Source organism: Salmo salar, chromosome 02, assembly GCF_965601325.2.
Source record: "Salmo salar chromosome 02, fSalSal1, whole genome shotgun sequence".
NCBI lineage: Eukaryota > Metazoa > Chordata > Actinopteri > Salmoniformes > Salmonidae > Salmo > Salmo salar.
This window is the reverse complement of record NC_138292.1, coordinates 76,745,691-76,767,256: the sequence shown is the minus strand read 5'-3', so window position 1 is coordinate 76,767,256 and position 21,566 is coordinate 76,745,691. Positions and strand designations below refer to the sequence as shown.

The 21,566-nt window shown below is 41.1% G+C and overlaps 2 protein-coding genes and 1 long non-coding RNA gene across 4 annotated transcripts in view; 2 read left to right on the top strand and 1 right to left on the bottom strand.

Moving 5' to 3' along the window:
• Positions 1–4,464, top strand: part of LOC106593320 (NACHT, LRR and PYD domains-containing protein 12) — a 38,971-nt gene extending 34,507 nt beyond the window's left edge. For both annotated transcript variants that reach the window (XM_082967206.1, XM_082967210.1), the window contains exon 13: positions 98–4,464. In XM_082967206.1, the coding sequence (XP_082823332.1) occupies positions 98–678 (581 nt within the window). In that variant the 3' untranslated portion in view covers positions 679–4,464. The remainder of the gene's footprint in view (positions 1–97) is intronic.
• Positions 4,465–8,804: 4,340 nt separating this feature from the next.
• LOC106593310 (uncharacterized) lies at positions 8,805–11,067 on the bottom strand. The gene is made up of 3 exons (XR_001325837.3): positions 10,803–11,067; positions 9,622–9,750; positions 8,805–9,499 (listed from the first exon to the last, which is right to left on the bottom strand). It is a non-coding gene; the product is annotated as an uncharacterized LOC106593310 (long non-coding RNA).
• Positions 11,068–11,344: 277 nt separating this feature from the next.
• Positions 11,345–21,566, top strand: part of LOC106593291 (protein NLRC3) — a 32,261-nt gene continuing 22,039 nt past the window's right edge. The window contains exons 1-3 of the mRNA XM_045709912.2: positions 11,345–11,522; positions 19,053–19,096; positions 19,226–19,350. Of these exons, the coding sequence (XP_045565868.2) occupies positions 19,238–19,350 (113 nt within the window). The 5' untranslated portion in view covers positions 11,345–11,522; positions 19,053–19,096; positions 19,226–19,237. The remainder of the gene's footprint in view (positions 11,523–19,052; positions 19,097–19,225; positions 19,351–21,566) is intronic.

The following is a 21,566-nucleotide window of genomic DNA, read 5'->3' as shown; positions in this document are numbered from 1 at the left end:
AATACATTTGACAAACAAGCGCATTATTAAACACACACACACATTCTGACAAATTCTAGCCAATTCTCTCTCCTCTAACTTGTCCTCTTGTCTGCAGATGCCTGTGATCTCACACTGGACCCAAACAAAGCACACAGAAACCTCTCTCTGTCTGAGGGGAACAGAAGGGTGGAGAGGGTTAAAGAGGAGCAGCCGTATCCCGATCATCCAGAGAGATTTGATTTGGTTCCCCAGGTGCTGTGTAGAGAGGGTCTGACTGGGCGCTGTTACTGGGAGGTAGAGTGGAGCAGGCTGGCTGACATAGGAGTGACATATAAAGGCATCAGCAGAAAAGAAGATGGTTCTGCCAGTGACTTTGGATACAATAACAAGTCCTGGCGTCTGACCTGCCGTGGGGATCATTACACTGCCCTCCACAATAGTGAATATAATACTATACATGCTCCACACCTCATCAACCCTCCTCAACCCAAGAGAGAACTGTCCTCCTGTCCTCCACGCCTCAGAGTAGGAGTGTTTCTAGACTGGCCGGTCGGCACGCTTTCCTTCTATGAGATCTACTCTGACACATTGACCCACCTGTACACATTCCAGACCACATTCACTGAGCCCCTCTACCCAGGGTTTAGTGTTTCAAATGATGAAGGCTCTTCAGTGTCCCTGAGCCAGGTAGGGTAGTCTCCTGTTTCCTGGAGGAACACATGGGTCTCCATGGAAACACAGTCACACTCCTGTTCTAACTGAACCATGTGACCTGATGGGGTGTTGTTGACAGTGATCATGACTACAGATATGGACATTATAACAGATAAATGTTGTTGTCAGTGATCATGACTTCAGATATGGACATTATAACAGATAAATGTTGTCAGGGATCATGACTACAGATATGGACATTATAACAGATAAATGTTGTTGACAGTGATCATGACTTCAGATATGGACATTATAACAGATAAATGTTGTTGACAGTGATCATGACTACAGATATGGACATTGTAACAGATAAATGTTGTTGTCAGTGATCATGACTTCACTTATGGACATTATAACAGATAAATGTTGTTGACAGTGATCAGGACTTCAGATATGGACATTATAACAGATAAATGTTGTTGACAGTGATCATGACTACAGATATGGACATTATAACAGATAAATGTTTTTGACAGTGATCATGACTACAGATATGGACATTATAACAGATAAATGTTGTTGACAGTAATCATGATTCATGACTTCAGATATGGACATTGTAACAGATAAATGTTGTTGAAAGGTATCTTGATATGAATTAAAAATGGAAACTGCTTGCTATAAAATGACAAAGTATACATACCCGGGGCCTCCCGAGTGGCGCAGCAGTCTAAGGTACTGCTTGAGGCGTCACTATAGCCCAGGATTTCGATCCCAGGCTGTGTCACAGCCGTCCGTGACTGGGAGACCCATGAGGTGGCTCTCAATTGGTCCAGCGTTGTCCGTTAGGGGAGGGTTTGGCCGGCTGAGATGTCCTTGTCCCATCGTGCTCTAGCGACTCCTTGTGGCTGTCCGGGCACCTGCAAGCTCAGTCGGACGGTGTTTCCTCCGACACATTGGTGTGGCTGGCTTCTGGGTTAAGTGAGCAGTGCAGCTTGGCAAGATCGTGTTTTGGAAGACGCATGGCTCTCGACCTTCGCCTCTCCCTGGTCCGTAGGGGAGTTGCAGCGATGAGACAATACTGTAACTACCAATTGTGGAGCAAAAGGGGTAAAAGTAAAAAAAAGTTTGGGGTCACTTAGAAATGTCCTTGTTTTTGAAAGAGAAGCAAATGTTTTGTCCATTAAAATAACATCAAGTTGATCAGAACTACAGTGTATACAGTTGAAGTCAGAAGTTTACATACAGTTAGGTTGGAGTCATTAAAACTTGTTTTTCAACCACTCCACAAATTTCTTGTTAACATTCATTTTTCCAACAATTGTTTACTGACAGATTATTTCACTTATAATTCTCTGTATCACAATTCCAGTGGGTCAGAAGTTTACATACACTAAGTTGACTGTGCCTTTATACAACTTGAAAATTCCATAAAATTATGTCATGGCTTTAGAAGCTTCTGATAGGCTAACTGACATAATTTGAGTCAATTGGAGGTGTACCTGTGGATGTATTTCAAGGCCTACCTTCAAACTCAGTGCCTCTGCTTGACATCATGGGAAAATCAAAAGAAATCAGCCAAGACCTCAGAAAAACATTGTAGACCTCCACAAGTCTGGTTCATCCTTGTGAGCAATTTACAAACGCCTGAAGGTACCATGTTCATCTGTACAAGCAATAGTTCGCAAGTATAAACACCATGGGACCACGCAGCCATCACACTGCTCAGGAAGGAGACACGTTCTGTCACCTAGAGATGAATGTACTTTGGTGCGAAAAGTTCAAGTCAATCCCAGAACAACAGCAAAGGACCTTGTGAAGATGCTGGAGGAAACAGGTACAAAAGTATCTATATCCACAGTAAAACAAGTCCTATATCAACATAACCCAAAAGGCCGCTCAGCAAGGAAGAAGCCACTGCTCCAAAACTGCCATAAAAAAAGCCAGACTACGGTTTGCAACTGCACATGGGGACAAAGATCGTACTTTTTGGAGAAATGTCCTCTGGTCTGATGAAACAAAATTTTTTGGCCATAATGACCATTGTTATGTTTGGAGGAAAAAGGGGGAGGCTTGCAAGCCGAAGAACACCATCCCAACCGTGAAGTACGGGGGTGGCAGCATCATGTTGTGGGGGTGCTTTGCCGTAGGAGGGACTGGTGCACTTCACAAAATAGATGGCATCATGAGTAAGGGAAATGATGTGGATATATTGAAGCAACATCTCAAGACATCAGTCAGGAAGTTAAAGCTTGGTCGCAAATGGGTCTTCCAAATGGACAATGACCACAAGCATACTTCTAAAGTTGTGGCAAAATGGCTGAAGTACAACAAATTCAAGGTATTGGAGTGGCCATCACAAAGCCCTGACCTCAATCCTATAGAAAATTTGTGGGCAGAACTGAAAAAGTGTGTGCGAGCAAGGAGGCCTACAAACCTGACTCAGTTACACCAGCTCTGTCAGGAGGAATGGGCCAAAATTCACCCAACTTCTTGTGGGAAGGTTGTTGAAGGCTACCTTAAACGTTTAACCCAAGTTAAACAACTGAAAGGCAATGCTACCAAATACTAATTGAGTGTATGTAAACTTCTGACCCACTGGGAATGTGATGAAATAAATAAAACCTGAAATAAATAATTATCTCTACCTTTATTCTGGCATTTCACATTCTTAAAATGAAGTGGCCTAAGACAGGGAATTTTTACTAGGATTAAACGTCAGGAATTGTGAAAAACTGAGTTTAAATGTATTTGGCTAAGGTGTATTTAAACTTCCGACTTCAACTGTACATTGTTAATGTTGTAAATGACTATTGTAGCTGGAAATGGCTGATTTGTTTATGGAATATCTACATAGGCGTACAGAGACCCATTATCAGCAACCATCACTGCTTTGTTCAATGGCACGTTGTGTTAGATAATCCAAGTTTATCATTTTAAAAGGCTAATTCATCATTAGAAAACCCTTTTGCAATTATGTTAGCACATATGAAAACTGTTGTCCTGATTAAAGAAGCAATACACCTGGCCTTCTTTAGACTAGTTGAGTATGTGGAGCATCAGCATTTGTGGGTTCGATTACAGGCTCAAAAGGGCCAGAAAGAAAGCACTTTCTTCTGAAACTCATCAGTCTATTCTTGTTCTGAGAAATGAAGGCTATTCCGTGCGGGAAAATGCCAAGAAACTGAAGATCTCGTACAACGCTGTATACTACTCCCTTCACAGATCAGTTCAAACTGTCTCTAACCAGAATAGAAAGAGGAGTGGAAGCCCCCGGTGCACAACTGACCAAGAGGACAAGTACATTAGAGTATCTAGTTTGAGAAACAGACACCTCACAAGTCCTCAACTGGCAGCTTCATTAAAGAGTACCCACAAAACACCACTCTCAACGTCAACAGTGAAGAGGCGACTCCGGGATGCAAAGAAAAAGCCATATCTCAGACTGGCCAATAAAAATAAAATATTAAGATGGGCAAAAGAACACAGACACTGGACAGAGGAACTCTGCCTGGAAGGCCAGCATCGCAGAGTTGCCTCTTCACTGTTGACGTTGAGACTGGTGTTTTGCGGGTACTATTTAATGAAGCTGCCAGATTCCTACATATGTCCAATTGGCTTTTTGCAAATTACCAAACGACAGACCCTTCATCTCAACTTCCGCCTAAAATAACATACCCAAATCTAACTGCCTGTAGCTCAGGTCCTGAAGCAAGAATATGAATATTCTTGATACTATTTGAAAGGAAACACTTTGAAGTTTGTGGAAATGTGAAATGAATATAGGAGAATATAACACAATAGATGTAGTAAAAGTTCAAACAAACAAAAAAACATGTGTTTTCTATTTTTATTTTTGTTGCAACATCTTTGAAATGCAAAAGAAAGGCCATACATTGAGATAAGAAGCTGGGGATAATTTAGATGTTGTCGCCAAGAGGGCAGCAGTGTGTGTGTGCAAAGTGTCAGACTGATACATTCAAGAATGAGAGATTACATAATATTTTGTAGGAAGTCTCCCAGGTGTCCCTCATGAGTTTGAACAAATGTATCCAAGTCGCTGAATTTATAAATTGATATATTTTCAAGAACATAACCATAGAGAACATACAACAACGCTATGGTAATATGAAGTTTACACACTCCCAGGAATGTCATACAGAAACAAAGAACTTTCTTCTGAAACTCGTCAGTCTATTCTTGTTCAGAGAAATGAAGGCTATTCCATGCGAGAAATTGCCAAGAAACTGAAGATCCCGTACAACGCTGTGTACTACTCCCTTCACAGAAGAGAGCAAACTGGCTCTAAGCAGAATAGAAAGAGGAGTGGGAGGCCCCGGTGTACAACTGAGCAAGAGGACCAGTACATTAGAGTGTCTAATTTCAGAAACAGACGCCTCACAAGTCCTCAACTGGCCAATAAAAATAAAAGATTAAGATGGGCTAAAGAACACACACACTGGACAGAGATATGTATTTTTCTTTAATTAATTAATCTGGCCCTGTGCCTGTAAGCATGCATTCATAAGAGAGAGGAGATAGAGAGGGGAGGGTGTGGGAGAGACGGAGGGTGAGAGAGAGAGAGGGAGGGTGAGAGAGAGAGGGAAGGTGAGAGAGAGTGAGGGGGACGGTGAGAGAGAGAGAGAGAGGGAGGGTGAGAGAGAGAGGGGGAGGGTGTGAGGGAGGAAGGTTGTGGCCATAGAGTGAGTCTTGTGATAGTATAATAAAGTACAGGTCACACAAAGTGTGTAGTTGCTGACTTCACAGAGACTCCGTGCTACTGAGAAACGTAAACTTCTACTACCAAAAAGGTACAGGTCTTCCCTCAATAATTATATGATATAACATGTCGATATAAATATCATAGATTATATGATATAACATGTAGATATAAATATAGATTATAATAAATAGAATGTAGATATAAATATCATAGATTACATGATGTAACAGGTCTTTCTCTACTGTCCAAACAGTAGGTGAACGGATGATCTCTGCATGTGTGGTTCCCACCGTGAAGCATGGAGGAGGAGGTGTGATGGTGTGGAGGTGCTTTGCTGGTGACACTGTCTGTGATTTCTTTAGAATTCAAGGCACGCTTAATTTTAGAATGTCAGTGTACTATTTAGTACACAGTGCAGGTTTTAATCATGACCAGAGGGACCGCCTAAGTGCCAAATTATCCTAGGTAGATTTAAAACAGCATAATTCTGAGGTTCCGGTGAGAACTGGCTAAATGTTTCACAAACTCATCCATGTTGAGGGAGCGTGCCCTCCTTGACTCAACACTGAGAATTCCAAGGTGACTTAATTCGTCATCAACCATTGTTGTCCTAAGGTGGGTTTTAATCAGTTTTAAAGCTGAGAAGCTTCTCTCGCAAGAAGCACTGCTGACTGGTGTAACAACAGAAATCTTAAAAAGTCGAAATTGCTAATGGAAGACCTCTTTATAAGGTTCTAGAAACACAACAAAGTCAAGGAGAGTTGACGGTCTGTACCTTCCACTTTTCTCTCTCCTATCAAGAAGCCACTTGGTTTGATGAACCTCATGTTTGAGGTCCTCCAAATCTGATTCAACGGTCTGAGTAAAGGCAAACAGAGGCTCCTCATTCAAGAATGTTGTATTCTTTGGGTTGAGAGACTGGACCCCTTGCGTTATCTCGCAATTCTTCTTTGAAAAATGCCTCTGCACCTCAGCTGTGAGACTGTCAAGCACCTGATAAAAGCTATTTGGAAGCTCTCACCATCACCTTGGTCACTATTTTTCTGTCCTACAGAGCTCATCATCAATGAGTCATGAAATCTTAAGCTTGTTTTAGGCTGTCTTTTACACAGTGTTTGAACACTTATTTTGCAGTGCTCTGCAATCTCTTCAACCTATTTCCATAGTTCTCCAAAGTAACCATCACTTCTGTAGTCCTGTAATGTGTCTGTAAGGGCACCTACTAGATCCACAGCCCTTGCTAGGTCAAGAGAGCTTGATTGGAGCATGTCAGAAAGACATTTGGCATCACCAAGCACTTTACAAAAGGTAACCAAAAGACCTATGACATTTTTATTTTTTATTTAACCTTTATTTAACCAGGTAGGCCAGTTGAGAACAAGTTCTCATTTACAACTGCGACCTGACCAAGATAAAGCAAAGCAGTGCGACAAAAACAACAACACAGAGTTACACATGGGATAAACAAACGTACAGTCAATAACACAATAGAAAATCTGTATACAGTTTGTGCAAATGACGTGAGGAGGTAAGGTAATAAATAGGCCATAGTGGCGAAGTAATTACAATTTAGCAATTAACACTGGCGTGATAGATGTGCAGATGAGGATGTGCAAGTATAAATACTGGTGTGCAAAAGAGCAGAAAAAACTAAAAAGAAATATGGGGATGAGGTAGGTAGTTGGTTGGATGGGCTATTTACAGATGGGCTGTGTACAGCTGCAGCGATCGGTAAGCTGCTCTGACAGCCGATGCTTGAAGTTAGTGAGGGAGATATAATTCTCCAACTTCAGTGATTTTTGCAATTCGTTCCAGTCACTGGCAGCAGAGAACTGGAAGGAAAGGCGGCCAAAGGCTATGTTGGCTTTGGGGATGACCAGTGAAATATACCTGCTGGAGCCCGTGCTATGGGTGGGTGTTGCTATGGTGACCAGTGAGCTGAGATAAGGCAGAGCTTTACCTAGCAAAGACTTATAGATGACCTGGAGCCAGTGGGTTTGGCAACAAATATGTAGCGAGGACCAGCCAACGAGAGCATACAGGTCGCAATGGTGGGTAGTATATGGGGCATTGGTGACAAAATGGATTGCACTGTGATAGACTGCATCCAATTTGCTGAGTAGAGTGTTGGAGGCTATTTTTTAAATGACATCGCCAAAGTCAAGGATCGGCAGGATAGTCAGTTTTTACAAGGGTATGTTTGGCAGCATGAGTGAAGGAGGCTCTGTTGCGAAATAGGAAGCCAATTCTAGATTTAATTTTGGATTGGAGATGCTTAATGCGAGTCTGGTAGGAGAGTTTACAGTCTAGCCAGACACCTAGGTATTTATAGTTGTCCACATATTCAAAGACGGAACCGTCCATTGTAGTGATGTAAATCTATCTGAGAAAGAAGGCCCCTTGCCTCCACTGATCTATCATCACTATTTTGTGTGATATCCTGTAGTAGCACTCCCAGAACTGCTGGAAGCCTGTCCCTCAGATTACGGCATGCCATGTATCTGCATTCCCACCTTAAGTCTCTGTAGTTCCCTGGGCTACTGCTGTGGATACAGCTCTTTCTGAACTGCAAGCCACTTGAGATGAACGTATGAGCCAGATACAAAGTCATAAAGATTCTGCAGGAGAACAAAAAAGTTAACTGCCTCAGGCACTGATTTTACATCATCGACAAGAACCAAATTCAAACAATGTGCATTGCAGTGCACATAAAATGCAAATCTTGCTCTGTTTTTAATCCGTGCAGACACACCAGAATGCTTTCCGCTCATGACAGATGCACCGTCATAGCCTTGCCCCACAAGATTATTTCTGTAGTCCAGACCATGTTTTTCAAGGCAATCAATTATCATTTTTGTGAGACCTGCTGTATCTAAGCTTTCAGCTGACTCAAAGTGTAAAAAGCTTTTCTGGATGGTCCCATTGTAATAGTACCTACAACTAAAGACATTTGTTGTTTTTTCTTTCGTTCTGGATTTGGTGGCTTGTGTACTTATCATTGCCACATGCATTCATCATTTTCTCTATGAGAGGGTCATGCTTTGCTATTTCTTCTAAGATTGTAAAAAAATGACCCTTGTTGTGAGAGTCATCAGACTCTCGATGACCTCTCTGTGCTTTATTTTGAGTGGCAGTTAATAGGATCTGCAATTGTTTTAATGTAAGTACAGTTTTCCTCCACTTTATTTTTCCAGTCCTCATTTATGACGTCTAACATTAATGAGTTGCTGTCAATAGCCCTTTAATTCTGATTCCAAGCATACATAGCATTGATATGATGCTCTGCCTTCGAATGGAGCTTAAACCCAGAATCTTTAAACAGCGCCTTTTTCCAGTTACAAAAACCTGACAGTGATGTGAATGCAGATGCAGGTGTATTAGGCAGAGAAAAATGCCTACAGGTGTTGTGGAAATATTAAATCAAATATTTTTCAGATACCGGAACTTGTAAATTCAATTAGACTTTATTACAAAAGTAACAGAAGCCGAGCAATTCCATGGAACAAGTGATATTTTCAGTCTCAGCACTCTCCCTTTATACAGTTTTACCTTTACATAACATAGTCACTCCACTTTATGTCAATTATGAGTACTCTTTAGCCTTGGCCACCCTTATCTTTTTGCCTTGTTTAGTTTCCATTCTCTTACTGTCTCAGACATTAGGGCATAGATTCTATTGGTGGCGTGCCCATTGCAATGACACAAACATAAACAGACATGCACACCCCTAATGCAAGTGCATGTCTAATGGTGACTATAAGTGATTAACTAATGTGCCTGTCCAAAGGCCTTCACAAGTCCAAGCCAGAATGACCAGGCCTGTGTTGATCCAGCTTTGCAGAATCACATGGATTCTGTTTACATTATGCTTCCATATGTCTAATGGTTAACCCTATATTGATTTTGCTTACTACTTCGAAGAAAACAGCATACAGTAGATACTGGATAAACTTCAAAGTACTGGAAATTCTCCAACACAGGCAAAACAATAAGTTGAATCTTGACTTATAGAATATTCAAGCCATGAATTGTCCTTATACCAGGAGCTGTTGAAAGCCCTTTTCCTCGTACCATGCTGAGTTCTGGGAAATGTTTTCAAACACGGCTGTACAGGACCCTCTTCTCTGGATCTTGAAATGTCTGAAATACACGTTAAATAATGTGTCATATCTCTATAGAAATGTATAATTAAGGGATCCACAAGATTAGATACTAACAGCTGCTAACTAAAAAGTGTAGTTTAAGGTATAGCCCTGGACTACCACCGGGTCCTTTTGGAACAGCATATCTGGTGCTTGATGAAGTTGGGAGGGGCTCGATGACATCTCCCAGCAGCTCTGGCTCACTGTCTTGCTCAGAGCCAGATGTCTCTGTGTCGTCCCTTGATACATCTATTACATTAGAATAACACAACAACCATTAGTGTAGAATCACAATAAAAATGCCACAGCCATCAAAACAAGAACACACATGAATTAACAACCAACATTTTAAAGTAAGGCTTAATCTGACAAAATCACCTATTACAAACTGAAGCTAAACTGAACTGGGCATGTGACTGACTGCCTGGTAGATGCTCTGACCTGGTGATGGTAGACTGGGTCCTTGTGAAGTCTGACCACACTGACTCTGACTAGCCTCAGGTAGGGAGCTGCTCTGACCTGGTGGTGGTAGACTGGGTCCTTGTGAAGTCTGACCACACTGACTCTGACTAGCCTCAGGTACAGAGCTGCTCTGGGGTCCGGTGGTGATGCCAGGGCTGGGGTCTGTTTGCACCTGATCTGCCTGTTTGTGCTTCTTTAAAAAGAAGTCTGATATTTCACCCTTTCTTTTCATGTCTAATTGACACTATGCACAAATAAGACAGTATCGTTACATCTAAGCATCCAATTACCCACATTTTAGTCCAATCTCAATCTTTATTACAAATCCCCATTATCATAACTGTACCTTAAAATCAACTACCAGCCTGTGTTACTAGTTAGATCACGGCTAGCACTACTCTGCAGTAACTTAGAAAGCTATATTTTAATACACCTTTACGATAGCAAACAGGCTATCTGCAAATTGTGGTAATCTTTTGAGTAACGTTAACAGATTGATAATAACAATTGTTCGTTTGGAGTTCAAGTACAAAAATCTAACCGAGTTAATGGATTTCAAATAGCTGAATGTTAACTTGCCACTGACAGCTGTAGCCTACTAGTTACCCCACATTAGCTAAACATTCGTATACTGTAACTTACGACACTGCACTGTATGTATGCGTGTATTACTAGCACAGATGTAAACATAATGTTAGGCTAAATTGGGAACCGATCTCTCTTATCTGATTAACTGTCTGTTAATGGAGCCAAAGGTCTAACGTTAACTTACACAGCGACTCAACTTTCGTAAAACTTGTTCAGGAAACCTAAACCCGATGCTAAACCTTAAAACTTACTTCAAATATGATGCTTACGCCAATCGGTAAAAGAGTTCGTGGAGCTGTGGAAATATTCTCTCTTCTTCTTCTGTATGTTCTTCTTATTCTTCTGTATCTCACAGCCAACGTTAATATTCTCTCTTCCTCGTCCTCGGTTTGAAAACGTCAAAATAAATTCACCTCAACAAGAGGTGAAATGAGATGTCAATCAGCATCAAACTGCCAGTAGCGAATGACATTTTGGGGTGACACCCGGGGTGTCCAATCAGATGTCAGAGGTGTCCACCCGGACACCGCTCTGGCTCCGCCCTGTTCACTGCCGAGATACATGACCTAGAGCAGTAGCCTAGCATTATGGTCATGTTTAAATGTTTTAGAAAGATTTTTCATTAAACATAAAGTAAGAAACGTTTGCCAAGTAGCCCTCGCAAGATTACCCAACACAATGTATTTATCTCAACACACAGCAGATGTGACAGGAAGCCAGGCCTTCCATTTACTAGCTTTTACTATCCTATATAATATTCACAAGGTCACGCCCAGTGACAAGGTAACAGTGACTTAAGTGGACAGATATGAAAGTGATAATGTTGCCAGTAACTGAGGACATGTAAGCAGTGTCATGTTCATGAAATAAACTAAGGCTGGTTTGCTGTAGAACAGGCTAAATTAAAACATTCAATATTCTTTTTACAGTATGTGCACACAGCTTGGACAAAACTTGGACACACCTGTCAGGTAAGCTACACAGTTTTACCATATTACAGTCCAAGGTACAGTGTATAACATGTGGATTTTTTCCCCTATCATGGTTTGAAAAATGTAGTCTATGTAATGGAATGTTGCCTATGTAATGTAAAGTAGTCTATGTAATGTAAAGTAGTCTATGTAATGTAATCTATGTAACATAATGTATCCTATGTAATGTAATGTGGTCTATGTAATGTAATGTAGTCTGTGTAATGTAATGTAATCTATGTAATGTACTGTAGTCTATGTAATGTACTGTAGTTTATGCAATGTACTTTAGTCTATGTAATGTAATGTAGTCTGCGTAATGTAATGTATCCTTTGTAATGTAATGTATCCTATGTAATGTACTGTAGTCTATGTAATGTAGTCTATGTAATGTAATGTATCCTATGTAATGTACTGTAGTCTATGTAATGTAATGTATCCTATGTAATGTACTGTAGTCTATGTAATGTAATGTAGTCTATGTAATGTACTGTAGTCTATGTAATGTCATGTAGTCTGTGTAATCTAATGTATCCTATGTAATGTAATGTAGCCTATGTAATGTAATGTAGTCTGTGTAATGTAATGTATCCTATGTAATGTAATGTAGTCTATGTAATGTAATGTAGTCTATGTAATGCACGACTTGCCATGTGAAACTGTAGTCTATGTAATGTAATGCATGACTTGCCATGTGTGGGAGCTCCTCACCTGATCTTAACACAGTGGTTTTCAAACCTCCTCAGGGGCCCCCAGCCATTCCAAGTATTTTATATATTTCAGAGCCAGCACACCTGATTCAACTTGTCAACTAATCCTACAGTCCTCTACTTGGTGAATCAGGTGATCTAGTTCAGGGCTACAAGAAAGTGGTGAAACGTCTGGTGGTCCCTGAGGAAAGGTTTGGAAACAACTGTACTAACAAGCCCTCATTTCTGAACAGGCGCTCCTTGTGATAACAAAGGGCATGCCGCACCTTAATAACTAGGATAATCTCTTGAATCAACAAAGAATGCTGCCATAGAAACATTGACAAAATGCCAGATGAAAACACAACACCAAGAGTTGGTCACAGTAGTCGTGCATCGCCCAAAGCCAGGGAGGAACAAAGGAGAAAAATGGACTTATTTTGCAACGCTTGCAACTGTATACTTGACCACATAAAGAAGCAATCAATAGACACACATCTGGCTTCAGCCCGTCATTTAGCAAATGAAGAAAGCTAAGGATGAGGGCAAAGAATTGGCCAATGACATTCAACAAAAGTATCCTAACACAGTTTGGAGTGAAGACGTTCTCTGTTGCAAAATATGCAAACGTGCTCTTGACAACACATGGAAACCATCAGTGACCAGTCACATGACAGCCTGTAAAAGGAAAGCTGATCATGAGGATGAGAGGAAACACGAAAATAAAAAGATTTCTTCATGTGTGAGTCATCTTAAGATACTCCATTAAATCTCTGTAGGAATAACCCTTATGGAAAAAAATACATGGATTTCATGTGATCACATGTGAAGTTAATGTGATAACATGAAACTACATACAGTGCATTCGGGAAAGTATTCAGACCCCTTTACTTTTTCCACATTTTGTTACGTTACAGCCATAATCAAAAATTGATTGAATAAAAAAAATGTGTCATCAATCTACACACAATATCCCTTAATGATGAAGCGAAAACAGGTTTTTAGAAATGTATTTACATAGGTATTCAGACCGTTTACTCAGTACTTTGTTAAAGCACGTTTGGCAGCAATTAGAGCCTCGAGTCTTCTTGGGCCTGACGCTACAAGCTTGACACACCTGTATTTGGGGAGTTTCCCACATTCTTCTCTGCAGATTCTCTCAAGCTCTGTCAGGTTGGATGGGGAGCGCTGCTGCACAGCTATTTTCAGGTCTCTCCAGAGATGTTAGATCGGGTTCAAGTCCAGGCTCTGGCTGGGCCACTCAATGACATTCAGAGACTTGTCCTGAAGCCACTCCTACATTTTCTTGGCTGTGTGCTTAGGGTTATTGTCCTGTTGGAAGGTGAACCTTCGCCCCACTCTGAGGTCCTGAGCGCTCTGGAGCAGGTTTTCATCAAGGATCTCTCTATACTTTGCTTCGTTCATCTTTCCTGACTAGTCTCCCAGTCCCTGTCGCTAAAAAATATCGCCATAGCATGATGCTGCAACCACCATGCTTCACCGTAGGGATAGTGCAAGGTTTCCTCCAGACGTGATGCTTGGCATTCAGGCCAAAGAGTTCGATCTTGGTTTCATCAGACCAGAGAATCTTGTTTCTTTAGGTGCCTTTTTAGGTGCCTTGAGTCCTTTAGGTGCCTTTTGGCAAACTCCAAGCGGGCTGCCATGTGCCTTTTGTTGAGGAGTGGCTTCCGTCTGGCCACTCTACCATAAATGCCTGATTGGTGGAGCTCTGTTAGAATAACCATCAGGTTCTTGGTCACCTCTCTGACCAAGGCCATTCTCCCCCGATTGCTCAGTTTGACCGGGCGGCCAGCTCTAGGAAGAGTCTTGGTGGTTCCAAAGTTCTTCCATTTAAGAATGATTGAGGTTACTGTGTTCATGAGGACCTTTAATGATGCAGAAATTTGTGAATTCTATATTGAAAACATATGGTTTTACACCTCACATGCGTCTCTTTTATTTTCACATGTGAACATTTCAGCTCAAAGTGTGAAACTGGAAATGTTTTTTGTAAGGGAAGTAATGAAATACTTAGTACTGACATTTCAATATGATCCCACCTGGGATTTGAGGTATGCTGATCTTTCTGCTGCGCTGCAAAGTCTGAAGCATTCTCAGAAGTCCCCTACATCAGGGTTCCCCAACTGACGGGCCCGCAGGACGAATTTGGCCCACAGCTGGTTTTATTTGCCCCCCCCCCCAAGTTTTCTGAGCAAAGAAAATGAATAGATATTTTTTATATTTTTTTCATTGTTGGATATAAAAGACTGTAAAAACACCAGGAAATTAGCTCCAAGTGATTTTAATTTAAGAAATCTTTTCCCAAGTATTCCCACCCATAATATCAATTGTATACAAATGTAAGCAAGGTTTGAAATGATTATGTTTTAGGCAAACATCATATCTGTTTGCGCTTCTTGCAGTCAGTTTGCAGTCTACAAATTATTTGTAATTATTAACTGGGTTGTTCGAGCCCTGAATGCTGATTGGCTGAGAGCCGTGGTATATTTCAGTGATAATTCCCGAGAAGCCTGTGTTTGGAGGATAAATTGGCATGGGTGTTGCAAACCATGGCAATATATCCTCCAAACTGTTACAGCTGTCGTAGAGAGGGGACCAAAGCGCAGCGTGGTAAGTGTTCATTATATTTATTTAGACAATGAAAACACTAGAACAAAGAAACAAACCGAAAACAGCCAAACAGTTCCTTCAGGTAAAACACATACAAAACAGAAAATAACTACCCACAAAACACAGGTGGGAAAAGGCTGCCTAAGTATGGTTCCCAATCAGAGACAACGATAGACAGCTGCCTCTGATTGGAAACCATACCTGGCCACAACATAGAAATAAAATACATAGAATGCCCACCCCATATCACACCCTGACCTAACTAAACAGAGAAAAACAGCTCTCTCGGGTCAGGGCATGACACAAACACCGGCTTCGAGGGCATTATCACTTTTATACAATGGGTTACCAACATATTCAAATAATGATTGACATATTTTCATTTAAATACGTTATTATGATTAATTTATTCATACTATTTCATCCTTCCTCAAGATATAGTCACGACACAAATCTAGGGTTGCTACCCAAGCCGGCTGCTCATTCATTCTATTGGTTCGGTTGCTAGAGATGCAACCAAATCATTTGATTGTTCTAAATGTTCCATTGCCATCCTGGCTGGCAACGTTCTTATCCCTTGCTTGCTAGCTAGCCAACTACAGCTAACTTACAGTCATGTCAAAAAGTTAAACCAGAATAACAGCAAAGTAGCTGCATTTGCTGCATAAGCTGCAAAATCTGTTTTCAAGAAACATTTATTTGATACATCCACAACAAGGAGCTAATGAGCCGCTATTATGCCTGGCATAGAAAATGTGCTCCCTCATCAGGACACTGTTGTTCAGAGGAGCTAGCCAACAACACAGCTAACACAATCACTTCAAACTGAAGCTGGAAAGACTGCAAACTAGCTACAATTTGCTTTGTTAAGTTACATTTTTTTGTATATACCCATACATATGATGCCAGCTGATTCATGATTTAGACTGGCTGAGAAACACTGCCTGCCTGCCTGTCTCAATTCAACATGTTCATTACTATGGGACAGTTGGAAAATCGAATTTGAATATTGAAACAATGTTGCAAATGTTGGAGAGACAGACAGCTAGGTTTATACAAATCTCCGCTGTTGAAAACTAAATGTTAGTCTAAAAGAAATTTGAGATATTGTGTAGATGCTTTTTATAGTGGAGATCAAGTTGATAAATTGCTTGTCTGGGTTGATTAGACAGTGGATTGCGCAGTCAGATGGAACCGAGTAAATAGGCATTTTAACGTCATAGATTTAGCCGGTGGTAACTTGCGGAATAGACACTGGCTGGAATGCGGTTTTAACCAATCAGCATTCAGGATTAGACCCACCCGTTGTATAACAGACCGTATACCACGTGTATGACATTACATGTATTTTTACTGCTCTAATTATGTTGGTAACCAGTTTATAATAGCAATAAGGCACCTTTGTGGTATATGGCCAATATACCACGGCTAAGAGCTGTATCCAGGCACTCCGCGTTGCGTCGTGCATAAGAACAGCCCTTCGCCGTGATTATTTGGCCATATACCATACCACCTCTGAAATAATCGCATAATTATGTTATGGCCCCTCGAACATCGGCACAAGAAAGAATCGGCCCGCGGGTTAATCTAGTTGATGATCCCTGCCCTACACATTCATTACCTCAGAATTTAGAAAAATAGTGCCATCTGCACTGCTGTTTAAGTTATCAGTTAATCTGACTACAACGTGATCTCAGAGCATTTTGTGTTATTCTGTACAGTAAATCCGGGACACTCCATTTAGTATTATATGTTATGTTTTGTATGGTATGTATTCATTTGTGGAGGTCCATGATCCATTTCGTATGGTATTTTACAAATTCCAATGTATACAATATGTTCAAAATTTGCTAAACGTACAATACTGTATGTTATGAATTTTCCAAAGCATATGATATATTATGAATTCTAATTGGTTGTTGCTAATGTTAACGTTAGCTAGCTGGCTGATGTTAAGTAGGCTAGGGGTTAGGGGTTAAAGTTAGGTTTAAGGTTAAGGGTTAGGGGAAAGGGTTAAAGTTAGAGTTAGGAGTTAGGTTAAAGGGTTAAGGTTATGGGATGGGTTAGGGTTACATGCTAAGTAGTTGCAAAGTAGCTAAATAGTAGTAAGTAGTTGTTAAGTTGCTAATTAGCTAAAATGCTAAAGTTGTCCGTGATGAGATTTGAACAACCAACCTTTGGGTTGCTAGACGTTTGTGTTTATATGGGTTTTCTGTATAGTTGTCTGGTGTTGTTGGGCCATGTTATTCTGTTTTAATGTTACTCCTGAATCACTATAATAATATCATAGTTTTTATTGATGTTATTATACAAAGCTGAGATTTACTTTGAAGTCCGAAGTTTAAGAATACAGATGAAATCAGTCATTGACACAGACATGGAGGCATAGCAGGAAGATGGGAATGCCGTGAACCAAAAGGTTGTCAGTTCAAATATCAGGTGAGGACATGTTGAATAATAGTTACTGTTTAAATAAACATGCACAATGTAATCTTATATGTCAAAGTGTGTCAAATATGTACATTGAAAACACTGTAGCTATTTTGTAACGTTCCGGGGACATCCTGATGACAGTTTTTTTGTTTGCACGGCATCATGTGAAAATGTTTATCTTCATATGAAAGGATATGGGATCACATGTAAAAATCCAGTTGTGAAATATCATCACATGTGAAATGTTCCAAAACCACATGGTTTCACATGTGAAAGGTTATGTGATCACATGTGAAACTCCACATGATAAACTTCTTGTGAAATGTTATGACATGTTAAGTGTTTCACATGATTTCAAATAATATAATACAATTTTACAGGTGGAAAACGTGAGAATTTCACTTAATTAAAACCATGTGTTTTTTCTGTAAGGGAAGTCACATACAGAAATGAATACAAAAGTCAGTTACAGTCATTTGAAATCTTCTCATTAGTACTGCAAATTCATGATGAGCTGTTTCTGAAACTAAAATACTTCATTATAATAATCCATAGATTAATTATACAGCCAAAATCAATGTTAGCCAATGTACCTTTACATGCAACCTCATCTGACACAGAATTACAGTAACTCTTTGCTGTAGTTACAGGGAAAGGGAAAGGGGGATACCTAGTTAACGTAATGCATTCAACTGAAATGTGTCTTCCGCATTTAACCCAACCCCTCTGAATCAGAGAAGTGCGGGGGACTGCCTTAATCCACATCCACGTCTTCGGCGCCTGGGGAACAGTGGGTTAACTGCCTTGCTCAGGGGCAGAACGATAGATTTTTGCCTTGTCAGTTCTTGGATTAGATCCAGTAACCTTTCGGTTAGTGGCCCAACGCTCCAACCCGCCAGGCAGAGGCATGGAAAGCATCCTGTATTGGACACAGATGACGATGCTGAACCTATAGAAACAGGAATCCAGTAACCCAACTACAAGTCACCACTGTTTAGAGACAGTTAGAGGCAGTAATGGGTCTTCAACTATTAAATTATACAGTTACAACATGTGTTAAATAATATATGAGTATATATGGAGTATTTATTACAGTCCTAACTCAGGGTGTGCTCCAGAAAAGTTTAATTCCTCCTCCTTCAACCATTTTGTATCCTAATGCTCTCTGTCTCCTTGTTCAACCATTTTGTATCCTAATGCTCTCTGTCCCCTTGTTCAACCATTTTGTATCCTAACGCTCTCTGTCCCCTTGTTCAACCATTTTGTATCCTAACGCTCTCTGTCCCCTTGTTCAACCATTTTGTATCCTAACGCTCTCTGTCCCCTTGTTCAACCATTTTTTATCCTAATGCTCTCTGTCCCCTTGGTAGGTGGTGACCATGTTCAGGAGGCACTAGGAGAACACAGAGCAGCTCCTCTCTCAGATCCAACCCCTCCCTCTCTCCTAAACCCCACTCTCCCCCCTCCCAAACGCTCTTCTCTCCAGCCCTTTACTCAACTGCCCTCTACATACCAATCCATCTGCCCCTTCCCAAAAGCCTCACGAAGTAGTGTGACAAAGTGGGAAGACATATTAATACATTAGATCATATACCATTCCTGTTAACATGATTCTTTCCTGTTATGCTGTGTGACCTCTATAAGACTCTTTACCAGCACAGCTCACATTCAGAACAGTCTAACAACTCTTTCACAAATAGAACACCATGTACCAAAACTACATTTTCTGTTCCCCTCACAAACACTAAACACTTTTTCCATGTTTGTCATTTTTCAGACCGACCCGATCTCTTGATCTGAGTGAGACAGAGAAGAGAAGAGGTAAAGCTGTGTGTCTAAACTGAGATGGTATTCTGGAGATTTTTCTCATCATACTGTAAAGTAACTGTTTGCCCTGACCCCTCTCTCTAAACCCCTGATTGAAGTCTTTCTTTCCTTCTGCCTGTACAGAGGGGGACTACGATGGAAAGACTAGGAGCACTTGGAAGAGGAAAGGTGAGGCAATCACCGAAGGGAGGAGAGAAGGGCAATGACAACAGTGGAGCAACATCCTTTGACCAAAGGTTAGACCAAAGGTAACTTTCACAAAGCAAAGGGTGGCTACTTTGAAGAATTTCACATATAAAATACATTTTGATTTGTTTAACACTTTTTTGGTTACTATTTAATTCAATGTGTTATTTCATAGTTTTGATCTCTTCACTATTATTCTACAATGTAGACAATAGTAAAAAATAAAGAAAAACCATGGAATGAGTAGTAGGTTTGTCCAAACTTTTGACTGGTACTGTAAATATTAGGACAAGCAATGTCGGAGTGGCATTGACTAAAATACAGTAGAATAGAATACAGTATATACATATGAAATGAGTAAAGCAGTATGTTAACATTATTAAAGTGACTAGTTTTCCAATATTAAAGTGACCAGTGATTCCATGTCTATGTAAATACAGCAGCAGCCTCTAAGGTGCAGGATTGAGTAATCGGTTGGTAGCCAGCTAGTGATGGCTGTTTAACAGTCTGATGGCTTTGAGATAGAAGCTGGTTTTCAGTCTCTCAGTCCCAGCTGTACCCTTACTGACCTCGCCTTCTGGATGGTAGCTGGGTGAACAGGCCGTGGCTGGGGTGGTTGATGTCCTTAATGATCTTTTTGGCCTTCCTGCGACATTGGATAATGTAGGTGTCCTGGAAGGCAGGCAGTGTGCCCACCGTGATGTGTTGGGCAGACCACACCACACTCTGGAGTGCCCTGCGGTTGCGGGTGGTGCCAACCACAATTTCTTCAGCCTTCTTCACCACACTGTCTGTGTGGGTGGATCATTTCAGATTGTCAGTGGTGTGTACGCCAAGAAGCTTCCCAACTTCTCCACTGCGGTCCCGTCAATGTTGATAGGGGTGGGCTCCCTCTGCTGTTTGCTGAGGTCCACGATCAGCTCCTTCAGCTCCTTTTATAAATCAAATCAAATCAAATGTATTCATATAGCCCTTCGTACATCAGCTGATATCTCAAAGTGCTGTACAGAAACCCAGCCTAAAACCCCAAACAGCAAGCAATGCATGTGAAAGAAGCACGGTGGCTAGGAAAAACTCCCTAGGAAAAGCTCCCTAGAAAGGCCAAAAACCTAGGAAGAAACCTAGAAAGGAACCAGGCTATAAGGGGTGGCCAGTCCTCTTCTGGCTGTGCCGGGTGGATATTATAACAGAACATGGTCAAGATGTTAAAATGTTCATAAATGACCAGCATGGTCAAATAATAATAATCATAGTAGTTGTCGAGGGTGCAACAAGCACGTCTGGTGAACAGGTCAGGGTTCCATAGCCGCAGGCAGAACAGATGAAACTGGAGCAGCAGCACGGCCAGGTGGACTGGGGACAGCAAGGAGTCATCATGCCAGGTAGTCCTGAGGCATGGTCCTAGGGCTCAGGTCCTCCGAGAGAAAGAAAGAAAGAGAGAAAGAGAGAATTAGAGAGAGCATATTTAAATTCACACAGGACACCAGATAAGACAAGAGAAATACTCCAGATGTAACAGACTGACCCTAGCCCCCAACACATAAACTACTGCAGCATAAATACTGGAGGCTGACTAGACCGGGCATGCTGACTAGACCGGGCACGCGTCTGCGTGCGCCACCGTACACATGTTGATTTTGTCCATCCACAACAGACGCGACCAGGATGCACAGGCTGAAATATCAAAACGGACCACCTATATTAATTTGGGGACAGGTAAACGCATGAAACATTCATGGCCATTTAGCTAGCTAGCTTCTTGTTGCTTGCTAATTTGTCCTGGGATATAAACATTGGGTTGTTATTTTACCTGAAATGCACAAGGTCCTCTACTCTGACAATTAATCCGAAGATAAAAGTGTAAATCTGGTTTGTTTCTAGGGATCTCTCCTCCTTTATTTTGCAACGCTCGAGCACCTAACATGAGCGGTGTGATCAGCATGTCGGATAAAGTATCAGAGTGAGTGAAACAGCGCCCCTCCGTTTCAGTACGTGTCGACCATGTATCTGATGCTGTCTGGACCAACAGAGTATGGCTTGTCATACTATTTCTGGCCAGACAGCATCAGAGACATAGGCTACATATAGTAAGATAGAGGGGCGCTTTACCGCTCACTCGGATGCTTTCTCAGGTGAGATAGTTTCACCCACTGTTCAGATGCTGGAAATATTTGGGACCAGTGGCGGCCCGCCCATTAGGACGCCCCACTTGTGATTGGTCAATAAAAAAAGCACAAGGTTAATTGACCGTTCTAGTTCTCAAATGTGCATTCAGTCA